This window comes from Octopus bimaculoides, chromosome 1 (assembly GCF_046866305.1).
Source record: "Octopus bimaculoides isolate indiv1 chromosome 1, ASM4686630v1, whole genome shotgun sequence".
NCBI classification, from domain to species: domain Eukaryota; kingdom Metazoa; phylum Mollusca; class Cephalopoda; order Octopoda; family Octopodidae; genus Octopus; species Octopus bimaculoides.
Genome location: NC_142928.1, coordinates 111919467 through 111932503, shown reverse-complemented (window position 1 = coordinate 111932503; position 13037 = coordinate 111919467). Strand labels below are relative to the sequence as shown.

Genomic DNA, 13037 nt, shown 5'->3' with positions numbered 1-13037 from the left:
TGCACTTTTGGGTGAAGTATCTGACTTCAATCTATTTTGCTGCATTGGCTCAGAACTTCAGATGGTAGCATGAATTATAGTAAATATAAGGCATTCACAATACTCTTACCACCAATTGTGTAATAGCTCATCATCTGATTTGTCTAACCTACACCAGCAATATAGCTGTTATAACTGATGTTTACAAATCTAAATGTAGTTGAGCACAAGTGGACTGAAAATTAATTTGCCTCTTGTCACTACATGCAGTCATTTTCTTTCTATCATTAGATTATTTCATCTCTTCTCTTGTATTTTACTTTTTGTGTATCTAATAGCTCTACTTTTTGTATATCTAATGGCTCTCTTCATACAAGTTCTAGTGTTGCTGAAGACAATTTTGCTTTTCATCCTTTCATGATTTCTTCTCTCTCTGAATTGGTTATGCATAAGAAAGATCATTGGAGATGTCTCAGAGCATCCTTTCACCAGAAAAAGAGAGAGGATGAACAAAGTATGAGCAACCTCTCATAGAAAAACTGATATGCTACTAAAACAGTTCAAGGACAACCTAATGTACATCATAGCATAAAGCAAGATGATTCAGATGTCCGTTTAGTATTTAAATAATCATTAAAACTTTTATTTATAACTGTGCTACATATATATGTGGCCACAACTTCTATGTCCACCATATATTCGACTTAATTGAAGTATTGCCAGAAGTCAGAGAAGAAACCATTTTTAATCAAGAACAACTGCAACAAACCATTAATAAACTTCTGCCAACTTTGAATACTGAGCGAAGATCAGTTTTTGATACAGTTGTCCAGTCCATAAATGGTAAAGAAGAAAGAATTCTGTGCTTGAATGCAAGTGGTGGCACAGGGGAAACATGCTCTTAACATTATACTTAATTACCTTACACTTAATTACCTTACACTTAAAAAAAGTTGCAATTGCTACTGCCATGTCAGGTATTGCAGCCACTTTGTTTCACAAAGGGAGAACTCTTCATTCTAAGTTCAAAATTCCTCTCAGCATCACTGCAGAATCAACATACAGTTTTACAAAGATACAACAGGAAAGCTTATGCAGCAAGCGAATCTATTAGTTATTGATAAGATCAGTATGGGGCATAAGCATATCTTTGATTGCTTTGATTGGAGCTTGTGTGATGTGCGAGAGTTTAACAAACCTTTTGGTGGACTTACTGTATTACTGTCTGGTGACTGGAAACAAATTCTTCCAGTTGTACATCATGGTGTCAGATCACAAATTGTTGATGCAACATTAAAGAGATATTTTCTTTGGGATCATGTGGAAGTAGTGGAGTTGACAATCAGCCTAAGACTTCTTATAGAAGGTCATTCTGATAAAAGAGAGTTTGCTAATTGCCTTCTTGATGTAGGAAATGGTAACATTTCTGTTGAACAAAGCCTAAGTGAATTCAAAATCAAACTGCCCAGTGACCTTTGCCTTGAAAGTGGTACTCTTTCAGATCTCTGTGATTTTGTATATGCTGATCTCAAAAATAACTTCACAAACCCTGTGTAGCTTGCAAGTAGAACCATTGTTACTCCAACAAATGAAGCAGCAAAATTTGTGAATGACTTTTTGTTGATCAGGATCCCTGGTGAACTAAAACTATACAGAAGCTCAGATACAGTTGATAATGAAACTCTGTACTTAATCGAGTTCATCAACAAACTTACACCACCAGGGTTTCCACCACACATTCTCAAACTGAAGAAAAAATGCTGCATAATGCTTCTGAGAAATTTAGATGCTACTAATGGACATTGCAATGGCATACACTACATCACTGTCAGTTTACATGATCATGTTACTGAGGCTGAGGTTTCTCTGTTAATATACATTTATAAAAAGGCACTTTTGAAGCGTCTGTTATTATTTACAATCACAAATTTAAATATTTGTTGCCAAGTCAGTTTTAACATTTGAAAACAATATTAATATGTTCTGGCAAAATTTTCCATTTTCATTTGCAACACAGTCTCTCACTTTCTCTTCCACCTTTAGTTGTTTTCATTAATAATAATCTACTTACTCTTTACTCTTTTACTTGTTTCAGTCATTTGACTGTGGCCATGCTGGAGCACTGCCTTTAGTCAAGCAAATCAACCCCAGGACTTATTCTTTGTAAGCCTAGTACTTATTCTATTGGTCTTTTTGCCAAACCGCTAAGTTATGGAGACGTAAACACACCACCGTTGGTTGTCAAGCAATGTTGGGGAGGGGGACACAGACACACAAACACACACACACACACACACACACACACACACACACACACACACACACATACATATATACGACGGGCTTCTTTCAGTTTCCGTCTACCAAATCCACTTGCAAGGCTTTGGTCGGCTCGAGGCTATATTAGAAGACACTTGCCCAGGGTGCCATGCAGTGGGAGTGAACCCGGAACCATGTGGTTGGTAAGCGAGCTACTTACTACACAGCCACTTCTATGCTTATTGCAATTTTTTCATTTCAAGTTTTATTTTGTTATTTCAGATGAGGAAATCAGGTATTTTGTTGACTTAAATTCGCTGTGTAAATGCCCTCAGTTTATTGTTTATACATACTGAAAATAAAGTATATTGGACAACTTATTAAAACTTACTGAAGCTTTGAACTCGTGACTTTTTTCCATTCCGTCATTATCTAAGAATTAGCAAGTGAATTTGTTGCTATGGCTATTTAATACACTATAGGTATTAAAATATCTCTATGTGATCGCTGCTATTTTTTTGCACACTAAACGTAGTTGGACTGCCTTGATGTTTGTTTAAAAAAGAGAGATTATGGCTGTGATGAAATAATAAAAAGAATATTTACTAAGCAAGTGTAAATATTAGAATTGGGAATCAAATGTGAAAATATTATCAACTGGCTAGCATTTTTTATAGTTAGGTTGCCATGTAGTATAGTGAGGTTGACAGCAGTATGGTAGATAAGGCAATTAAAGCCCCTGGCCCATCTGAAATTACTGCTGAGATGCTCAAAATATTCGGTATAATAGGAGGCAGGTTAGTTACCCCCATAGTTAATCAGGCCATTCAGGAAGGTATAATAACCAGTGACTGGTGTAGCAGCATTGTTGTTAGCTGCTACAAGGGTAAAAGAGATTCTTTAGATAGAAGGAATTATAGAGACATCAAACTCCTGGACTGGTGATGAACATTACGGAAAGAGTTATAGCCCAATTAATTAGGAGCAAAATTAGGCTAGATGAAATGTAGTTTGGCTTTGTCCTGGGGAGAAACACTATTGATGCTATTTTCATAGACAACCACAGAAGTACTTAGCTAAGAATAAACCATTATATTTGGCATTCATTGATCTTGAGAAAGCCTTTGATAGAGTACCCTGCTGTGTGATTTGGTGGGCTTTGAGGAGGTTAGGGGTAGAGAAGTGGCTTGTGAAAGCAATACAGGCCTTGTACAAAGACATTGTCAGTAAGGTTGGAATTAACAAGTACACTGAAGAATTTGGTGTACAGGTAGATGTTCATCGAGACTCAGTCCTCAATCACTTCCTTTTCATCATTGTCCTGCAGGCCATAACAGAAGAATTCAAGACCAGCAGCCCCTGGCTACTACTATATACTGATGATCTTGCCCTCATAGTAGATTCCATATCAAAGTTAGAAGAGAAATTCTAAGTGTGGAAGCAAAACCTGGAATCCAAAGGCCTTAAGTTTAATTTAGCAAAGACTAAGATCTTAGCAAGTGAGAAAATAGACAGGACCCTATTCCCTTGAGGTAGGTGGCCACATTTGATTTGTAGGAAAGGTGTTGGCAGGAACACCATATGGTGTACACAGTGTAAGCTATGGACACACAAGAGGTGCAGTGGATTAATAGGAAGATTATCAGAGAAAGTAGTGTTCATATGTGGAAGATGCATAGGGTCCATAAAAACTATAGAGATTCAGGAAATTGATTCTCTCAAATGCCCTGACAGTTCATTAGAGGTAGCAGATAATTTTTGCTACCTTGGAGACCAAATTAGTTGTTGGAGAGGATGCACAGAGAGTGTGATAGCTAGAATAAGAATAGGATGGAGGAAATTCAGAGAGCTTTTACCTCCATTGACTACAAAAGTTTTCTCTCTCTGAGTGAAAGGAAGATTGTATGATACAATATATATATAGGCATACATTGAATACGGACAGTAATTCTACATGGTAGTGAAATGTGGGTCCTGATTAAAGAGGACGTGTGAAGGTTAGAGAAGAATGATGCTAGTAGGCTCCACTGGATGTGTAATGTTAGTGTACATGTTCAACAGAGTACTGGTGTATTGAGAGAGAAGTTAGGTGTAAGAGGTATTAAATGCAGTGTGCAAAAGAGAAGACTGCTGGTTTGGTCATGTGATGTGGATGGATGCTGACAACTCCATAAAAAAGTGCCAATCTCTCAAAGGAGATGGAACATGTGGAAGACAGAGACCCAGGAAGACATGGGATGAAGTACTGAAAGATGACCTCAGGACCCTGAACCTTTCAGATGAGATGATAAAGGACCGAGATAACTGGCGCCTTGCTGTACTCAAGAAGACCCATACACCACAGCAGAAGTGTTAAGGCCACTTCCCATGTTGAAGAGGATTGGCTTGCAAGAGTGGTGTGCCAGTGCAACCTAAAGAGCACTCATGCTAGTGCCACATAAAAGCACTTATGTAGTACCACATAAAAGCACCCAGCACACACTGTAAAGTGGTTGGCACTAGGAAGAAACCATGCCAAATCAGACTGGAGCTTGGTGCAGCTCTCTGCCTTGCCAGCTTTGGTCAAATTGCCCAACCCATGGGAAACTGTCCACCCCATGGAAAACAGACATTTAAAGTTGAAATGATGATGATGATCCACTGAGGTCATTGGCCACACTAATAAGGTCACTGTCATTTGCTGTTAAGTTAGTCTGCAGATGGTTCTCATAGAAGTGGTCCTTCTATTCATCTGTTAACCTTACCTGTAGGCTATATATAGAGAGAAATGTTGCTGTTGAGTTGTCTATGTTTAGTTTAAATTATCCTATCACACACTTTGACTGTTTCAATTACTGAATCTATTTCTAAGCTAAGAATAGTGCAAAGCTGCTTTTGAATGTATACATCAGCTATTATTGTTTGATTATCATCTAGCAGCTCCTGATGAATTATTCCATGCATATCTCCCCACACACTCAGAAGAATCTTTCTTCGATGCAGGCTACTTCTGGGCTGCTAAGCTGGCTCTCCACCACAACTGAGCCACTGACATTTTTCCTTAACATTATGGTAAGGTATCTGTTTTTCATCCCTAGTATTAACTCTATTCAAAAGTTGCAGCTCATGAGATCGCAATCATGCATGGCACTCAGCATGTTATATGTGATTGTCTGTAGAGAGATCATGTGGGACCCATTTTCTAATCTTTAACACTTTACCAAGCCTTTTCAATTTGCGAAAAATGGTGGTATGGCCCACATTGAAGCCTGTACTTAGTTACCAAACTGTAGCAGTTGGGTTTGCTTCTACAGGATCTGACCCTCTTGAGTGCCCTTCTCTTGATTCATCCTGTAGGCTGTAGTCTCCATTTCTGAATCATAAAAACCATCTTCTGCTTGTTTTTTGAGTCACTATGCTGTCACCATAAGAGTTTTGGAGTACTTTTACTGTTACATTTGCACTATTCCATTTTTGAAATTCATAAAGAATAACATGACGAATTTGTTCTTCGCTTGGATCAAACATGGACCCAATGCAACAGCTTCAGTTATGATAAAATCTGGAAGAAAATGAAAGAAAATGATATACTAATGAGTTTGTTTTGTTTCAAATAGAACTGAGAAGTTAAACGCCTTTAAAATCTAACTTGATATTTACTTAAAAAGAAAAAAAAAATGGACAAAGCTTTTCGTAAATACAGTCTGTTTTTGTAAAGAAGGATATGTAGGATCAATATGTGATCCACATCTTTATTTCTCCAACTACACTAAAATAAAAGGGCAACCTGAATGCCATAATGTAAGTAGATATTTTGCATTATGAACAAAAAATGTTGTCATTTTGATGTTTTATGTATTACTTCAACCTGATAGAACTGGCAACATTATTGATAACAGAATAGATTATAGCATCACCTTTCAGCCAATCCACACTTGATTGAACATTGGATATTTTTGGTGACTGATCATGACTCACTATAAATATGACTTGCTTAATTATTGACCAAAATATTGTCTGCATGATTAGAAACTAACATAGCTACTGGGCTACGTACTTTTATTAACAATAATGTCTTTTTAGACATTATTGTTAATATATATTTTTATATATTCTAGATTTCTCAATAACTGAATAGGTACCAAAGGTCATTTTGCAAAGTCAGTTCATATTTAATCCTTGCATTCAGATTACTCTGTCAAATGTAATATTTATTCATCCGAATCATTTTCAGCTACTCATTTATCATCTTGTAGCTTCGAGATTTTAATGATGTGATTGTTTATTTTTTGAATGACATTGTAGGACAAGTGTGGAAGGCTGAAACTGGTCATTTTGAACATAAAACAGGGAGAATATTTTGGCAGGATATGGCTGGTTTAAATACTAAAGGGTTAATATAAAAGAAATTTTTGTTAGGATGATGATAATCATAAACTGTAGTACTAACTCTAATCCTTATATTCCAGATCCCATTCGCCAAGGATTTAATGCACATTATGTAGTTAATTGGTGTCCCTCTCACTGCAAAGGAAATCGTGAATGTAAAAACAATCAGTGTATTTGTAAAGAAGGTTATGTAGGACCAACATGTGATCAGCATCTTTGTTTCTCCAATTGCACTGAAATAAAAGGGGAACCTGAATGTTGTAATGTAAGTATTTATTTTGCATTATGAACAAAAATCTTGTCATTTTGATGTTTTATGTGTTACTTCAACATTTCAGTCAAAAATGCAATTAATAATTTTGTATCTAAATTCAGTAATTATTCAATGTATGCCTATATATCATCATCATCATCATCATCGTTTAACGTCCGCTTTCCATGCTAGCATGGGTTGGACGATTTGACTGAGGACTGGTGAAACCGGATGGCAACACCAGGCTCCAGTCTGATTTGGCAGAGTTTCTACAGCTGGATGCCCTTCCTAACGCCAACCACTCAGAGAGTGTAGTGGGTGCTTTTACGTGTCACCCGCACGAAAACGGCCACGCTCGAAATGGTGTCTTTTATGTGCCACCCGCACAAGCCAGTCCAGGGGCACTGGCAACGATCTCGCTCGAAAATCCTACAGGAGCCAGTCAGGCGGTACTGGCAACGGCCACGCTCAAAATGGTGCATCTCATGTGCCACCCGCACAAGAACCAGTCCAGGGGCACTGGCAACGATCTTACTTGGCTTGCCGGGTCTTCTCACGCACAGCCCATTTCCAAAGGTCTCGGTCCGTAGTCATCGCCTCGGTGAGGCCCAATGTACGAAGGTCTTGCCTCACCACCTCAGCCCAGGTCTTCCTGGGCCTACCTCTTCCACGGGTTCCCTCAACTGTTAGGGTGTGGCACTTTTTCACGCAGCTATCCTCCTCCATTCTCACCACATGTCCATACCAGCGCAATCGTCTCTCTTGCACGCCACAACTGATGCTTCTAATGTTCAGCTTTTCTCTCAAGATACTTACACTCTGACGGGTATTCACATTGACATTACACATCCAACGGAGCATACTGGCTTCATTCCTTGCGAGCTTACGTATGTCCTCAGCAGTTACAGCCCATGTTTCACTGCCATGTAGCATGGTTGTTCGTACGCATGCGTCATACAGTCTGCCTTTTACTCTGAGTGAGAGTCCCTTTGTCGCCAGCAGGGGTAAGAGCTCTCTAAACTTTGCCCAGGCTATTCTTATTCTAGCAGCTACACTTTCAGCGCACCCACCCCCACTACTAACTTGGTCGCCCAGATAGCGGAAGCTATCGACTACCTCTAGTTTTTCTCCCTGGAATGAGATAGAAGTTGTTTCCTGTTTGTTTGCAGTCTTTATTGCACCTGAACATCTGCCACAAACAAAAACTAACTTGCTAGTTAACCTGCCTTTGATGTTGCTGCACCTCTTATGTGTCCATAGCTTGCACCGGGTACATCTTATAGAGTTACTACCTACTCCTTTTCTACATACTGAGCAGGGCCATCTACCTGAAGGGGTTTGTGTTTTATCTACCTTCCTACTTATTAGGATTTTGGTTTTAGCTAGGTTGACTCTAAGGCCCTTCAATTCCAGACCTTGCTTCCACACCTGAAACTTCTCCTCTAGTTCTGATAGTGACTCCGCAATTAGGGCAAGGTCATCAGCATAGAGGAGCTCCCAGGGGCAACCTGTCTTGAACTCCTCTGTGATTGCCTGGAGGACTATGGTAAATAATAGGGGGCTGAGGACGGAACCTTGGTGGACCCCTACCTCTACCCGGAATTCATTGCTGTACTCATTTCCAACCCTCACCTTACTGGCCGCATCTCTGTACATGGCTCGCACAGCTCTCACTAGCCATTCTTATATATATAAATTGACCAATGCATGGGTGGTACCACCCACAAGGAGAGACATAACATACTAAATTTTACCTGTAGTAGTAATTATATATGATAAAAGTAGTAATGTTTTTTAAATTAAATTAGAGATAAGTTTGAACAAAAACAATTAACTTTAGATGTTATATTTCTGTCTTGAATAGTATTTTTAGGCATACAGTCTTGCTTGTTTTGTTTATATATTGTGATCTACATTATATTTTATATAGTTAAATAATTATACAGAATTGTTAAAAATTTAGAATGAGTAGAAAAAGAAAGTGCTGTCACTACTTGAGTGAATATTTGAAATGTAGATTTATTCAGTCTATTCTTCTTCTTAGTAGTCCATCAATTTCCAATGAAGATGTAGCCTGTAGTTTCAGCAATCATTGGTGGGAACACATGTGGCTTGCAGGGTGGACACTGGTAGTTTGCAATCAGGACTGAGGATTATGTGGCCCAGTGACACCTTTCTCTTTCTTGCAGCTGCAAGGCTTTGCCATCTATCCTCCTCAAAGGCAGCTACAGCAGTGTTGGTGATTGACTTCCAGGTAGCCCTGTTTGTGACTGCAATCTCAAGGTTGTGAGGCTGGATGCCACACCACTTTAGGTTATCCTTTAGGGTGTCCTTATACCTCAACTTGAGTCTTCCTTGTTGCCTTATGCCTTCCTTTAACTCACTGTACATCAACTGTTTGGGGATGTGGTGATTGTTCATTCTGATGATATGACTGGTCCAATGTAACTGAGCTTTGAGCAGAAGTGCCTTGACGCTTGTGGACTCTGCCCTGTCTTGGACTTCTTGATTGGAGACTCTGTCCTGCCAGCAGATGCCCATGATTGTGTGCAATGATCTTGTATGGAACTGTTCCAACTGCTTGATGTGCCGACAGTATGGAGTCCACGTTTCACAACCATACAGCAGCATAGAAAGAATGATAGCTTTGTATATCTTGAGTTTCTCTTTGTATATCATGGATGGCTGCACACCCTTCTGTTGTAGTATTTTAATTCTGAGTCTACTGAGTTCTTGGCTGGCTTTCTGGATCCTGGATGTGATTTCTTTATCCAATGAACTGTTTGCAGAGATAGTGCTACCTAGATACCTGAAGCTTTCAACACAGTTCAGCTGAACCCCATCAGTGGTGATAACTGGCTTAGGTTTTGTTGTATTTGGGACTGCCTAGAGCAAGACCTCCGTCTTCCTAAGGCTAATGGTCAGGCTGAAGAGTCTGGATGCCTTGGTGAAGCGATTGACAATAATCTGGTGGTGGTTTTCCTTGTGTGACATGAGGGCACAGTTGTCTGTGAAGGGGGCTTCGAGGATGAGCTTTTCCCTGGTTTTCGTTTTGGCAGACAGGTGGTGGGTGTCAAATATGGAGACATTGATTCAGTACTTGATGTACATGCCCAGGTCAAGGTTCTTCACAGTGTGGAGGAGGACCTGCATGAAAAACAAGTTGAAGAGCACTGGGGTTAGGACACAAGGCTCTTTGACTCCATTAGAGATGTTAAAGGAGTTTGTGTAGTCTCTGTTAGAAAAGACTTGTCCCTTCATGTTGTTGTGAAAGAGCTTGACCAGGGTTGTGAACTTTTGTGGGCAAACCAGCTTGCTGAGGATTATCCATAAGGCTTCCCAGTTGATCATGTCAAATGCCTTGGTCAAGTTAATGAATATAGTGTACAGGTTCATCTGCTGCTCACTGCACTTCTGGAAGTCCCACTAGTATTAAGTAGACTGAAGTCTTGCTGTGTTGAAGGCTTGTTTGTTGAGCTTGGGGTGCTTGGAGTGGTAGGGGACTATGCGAATGTTGAGCTTGACTTGAACAAGGCAGTAGTCTGCCCAGCAGTTTACACTGCACATTACCCTGGTGGTGAGGACATCACTGCTGTCTCGCTGATGGGTGATAATGTAGTCTATGAGATGGCATTGTTTGGATCGGGGATGCATCCACATGTTCTTGTATTTATCAGCCTGCATAAAGACTGTATTTGTGATGAGCAGTTCATATTCTGCACATTTGCTTAGCAGGAGAAGTCTGTTGCTGTTCATCTTGCCTACACTGTGCTTCCCGTATAAATAAAATTACCCATTTGCAAAGAAAAAAAAGAAAAAACATTAAAGTATTGTCTGTTTAAAGAAAGCTAAAATATAAATACTTACTGTACAAACAACTTACATTTTTGAAATCACATTCATTAAAAAATATTTCTAAATGATTAAAATATTGTGTTTAACAAAAGCAAAAATAGAAAACAATCTTATTTTTTCATTGTCAACTCACTGTCTAATAGAAAGATAAGAGTGTCTTTACTTTCAGGATGAAGATTATTTTTGGAACATTTTGCCATTATGCACTGTTTTGGGCATTTATACCCCAAAAGTCTTTAATATCTCAAAAACCACTTTACCGATTTACGCAAAACTTGTTTCATTCTGTTCGTATTAACATTTCAGGGTAAACTTAATTCATAGTATTTTCCCATTATACACTGCTTTGGCTGAGTAACATTGCAAGCAAGCGAGATTCAAACTGACTTTTAATGTATTATAGATTTAAAGGAAGCAGTTCCACATATAATTGCAGTTCACTGTGTTATTCATAGAGAACACTTAGCTGCAAAACCTCTTAGTGGTAGAGTACATAATGTGTTGAATGATGTAATTAAAACAGTAAATATTATTTAGAAACCCATTCACTGAATGACCATATCTTTTAGAAGCTTTGCTATGGAAAAAAACAAAAATTTAGGTGCCTGTTGCTTCATACTTACATGTGATACTGTTTTAGAATTTCTTAATTCATATGATGAGGACATGTATAATGAACTAAGTAATGAAAGAAATGACATTGCATATCTTTCTGATATTTTCACTAAATTAAATGAGATTAACATTGAGTACCTTACTGGCAGTTGTGCCGGTGGCACGTGAAAAAACATTTGAGCGAGGTCGTTGACAGTGCCGCTGGACTGGCTCCTGTGCATGTGACACATAAAAAACACCACTTGAGCGTGGCCATTGCCAGTACCGCCTGACTGGCCCTCATATCAGAGAACATGAGGCATGAACCACCACCTTCATGTTACCTTCTTAATATCTATGTAGCATTACTGCTCGTATAGTGTACTCAGAAACATCTGCAGTTACAACAGTCTTTGCTGCAAGATCAAAGTGTGCTAACAACAGATCTGATGTTAATATTTAAAAAATATTTTGAAATGCCTTTTGGCAATTTTCCTACCAATTCCATTTCACATCTTTTTACAGCAGATTATTCAGTGGAACCCTCACCTTTTGCATATTTGGAATATAATTCTGGTAATAATTTGCCAATCCTAAAGATACTTGTATGGTTGCTATGTTTGTTGGAGAGGGCATATTTTTAATTGTGTCTGCCCTCGATGGATCTCGTCGATGTCCATTTCTGTCAATGATTTGTCCTTATCTTATTTTCTGTAAGAAAAATTCACACTTTTCTTCACTCGAAGTAAGGCCGTAATCTCTAATTTTTTTGAGCACATATTTTACATGCTCTACATGTTGATCCCTGGATTCGCTTTTAATGAATATATCATCCAGATATGGAATTGTTAATTCACAATCCGCTAACATTGCATCCATAATCTGTTGAAAAATCACTTTTAAGCTACATGGTTGTTGTATTTATACAGTCATTTATGTGTGTTAATTGTTAAGTATTTAGAATATTCACAGTCTGCTCTAATTTGTAGGTATGCATCAGAGAAATCCAATTTAGAAAATATCTTGCCACCGTTTAATTTTGCAAAAATATCCTCCAGAGTATGTAGTTGATTGTGGCATGTTTTAAGACATTCGTTTAAGCACACACATTTTATTATTCTTTTTTTTTTTAGTGTACACAGTTGGTGATGCCCATTGACTATATTCCACTTTTTGGATAACTCCACTTTTTTCTAGTCTCCCTAACTCTAAGTTTATCTCTTCTAATGCTGCAAGCAGTACAGTTCATTTTAGTTTAAATGTCAGTATGGCATATTCTTTTACTTCAAACTTCACCTTCATTTCAGTGCACAGATCTAATTCATCAGACAGAACCTCAGGAAAAATCTCTTAATTTTTTTCAATTTGTCTGATGACTTATTTGTACTGGAGTAAAAGCCATTCACATTTTTACAGAAGAGATTCATGGAGATGTCCCATAAATTAAATAATTTCATTCAGTCAATTCTGAACAAATTTGTAGTTATTATTTAATACAAAAACTTTAGCTTTTAAGGTTTTCTCATGCCCTTAAAATATTTTTTTTTTCCTGAATCACCATGGGCAATTTTCAAAGTTTCATTTAATGTAGGTCTGCTGATTTTTTCCCATGTATCTGTGTTAATTATTGAGATATCACTGCCCGTATCCAATTGTAACTTTCTTTGTGTTATTAATTTTTATATACACAAATTTCCTTGGAGGATTGTTCATATTTTTTGTCACTGAT

The 13037-nt window shown here is 38.2% G+C and overlaps 1 protein-coding gene across 3 annotated transcripts in view; it reads left to right on the top strand.

Annotated features, from left to right (window-relative positions):
* The window catches only part of LOC106877988 (multiple epidermal growth factor-like domains protein 8), a 695248-nt gene that overhangs the window by 361446 nt on the left and 320765 nt on the right, over positions 1-13037 (top strand). For all 3 annotated transcript variants that reach the window (XM_089356139.1, XM_089356136.1, XM_089356146.1), the window contains exon 17: positions 6687-6871. In XM_089356139.1, coding sequence (XP_089212265.1) covers positions 6687-6871 — 185 coding nt within the window. The remainder of the gene's footprint in view (positions 1-6686; positions 6872-13037) is intronic.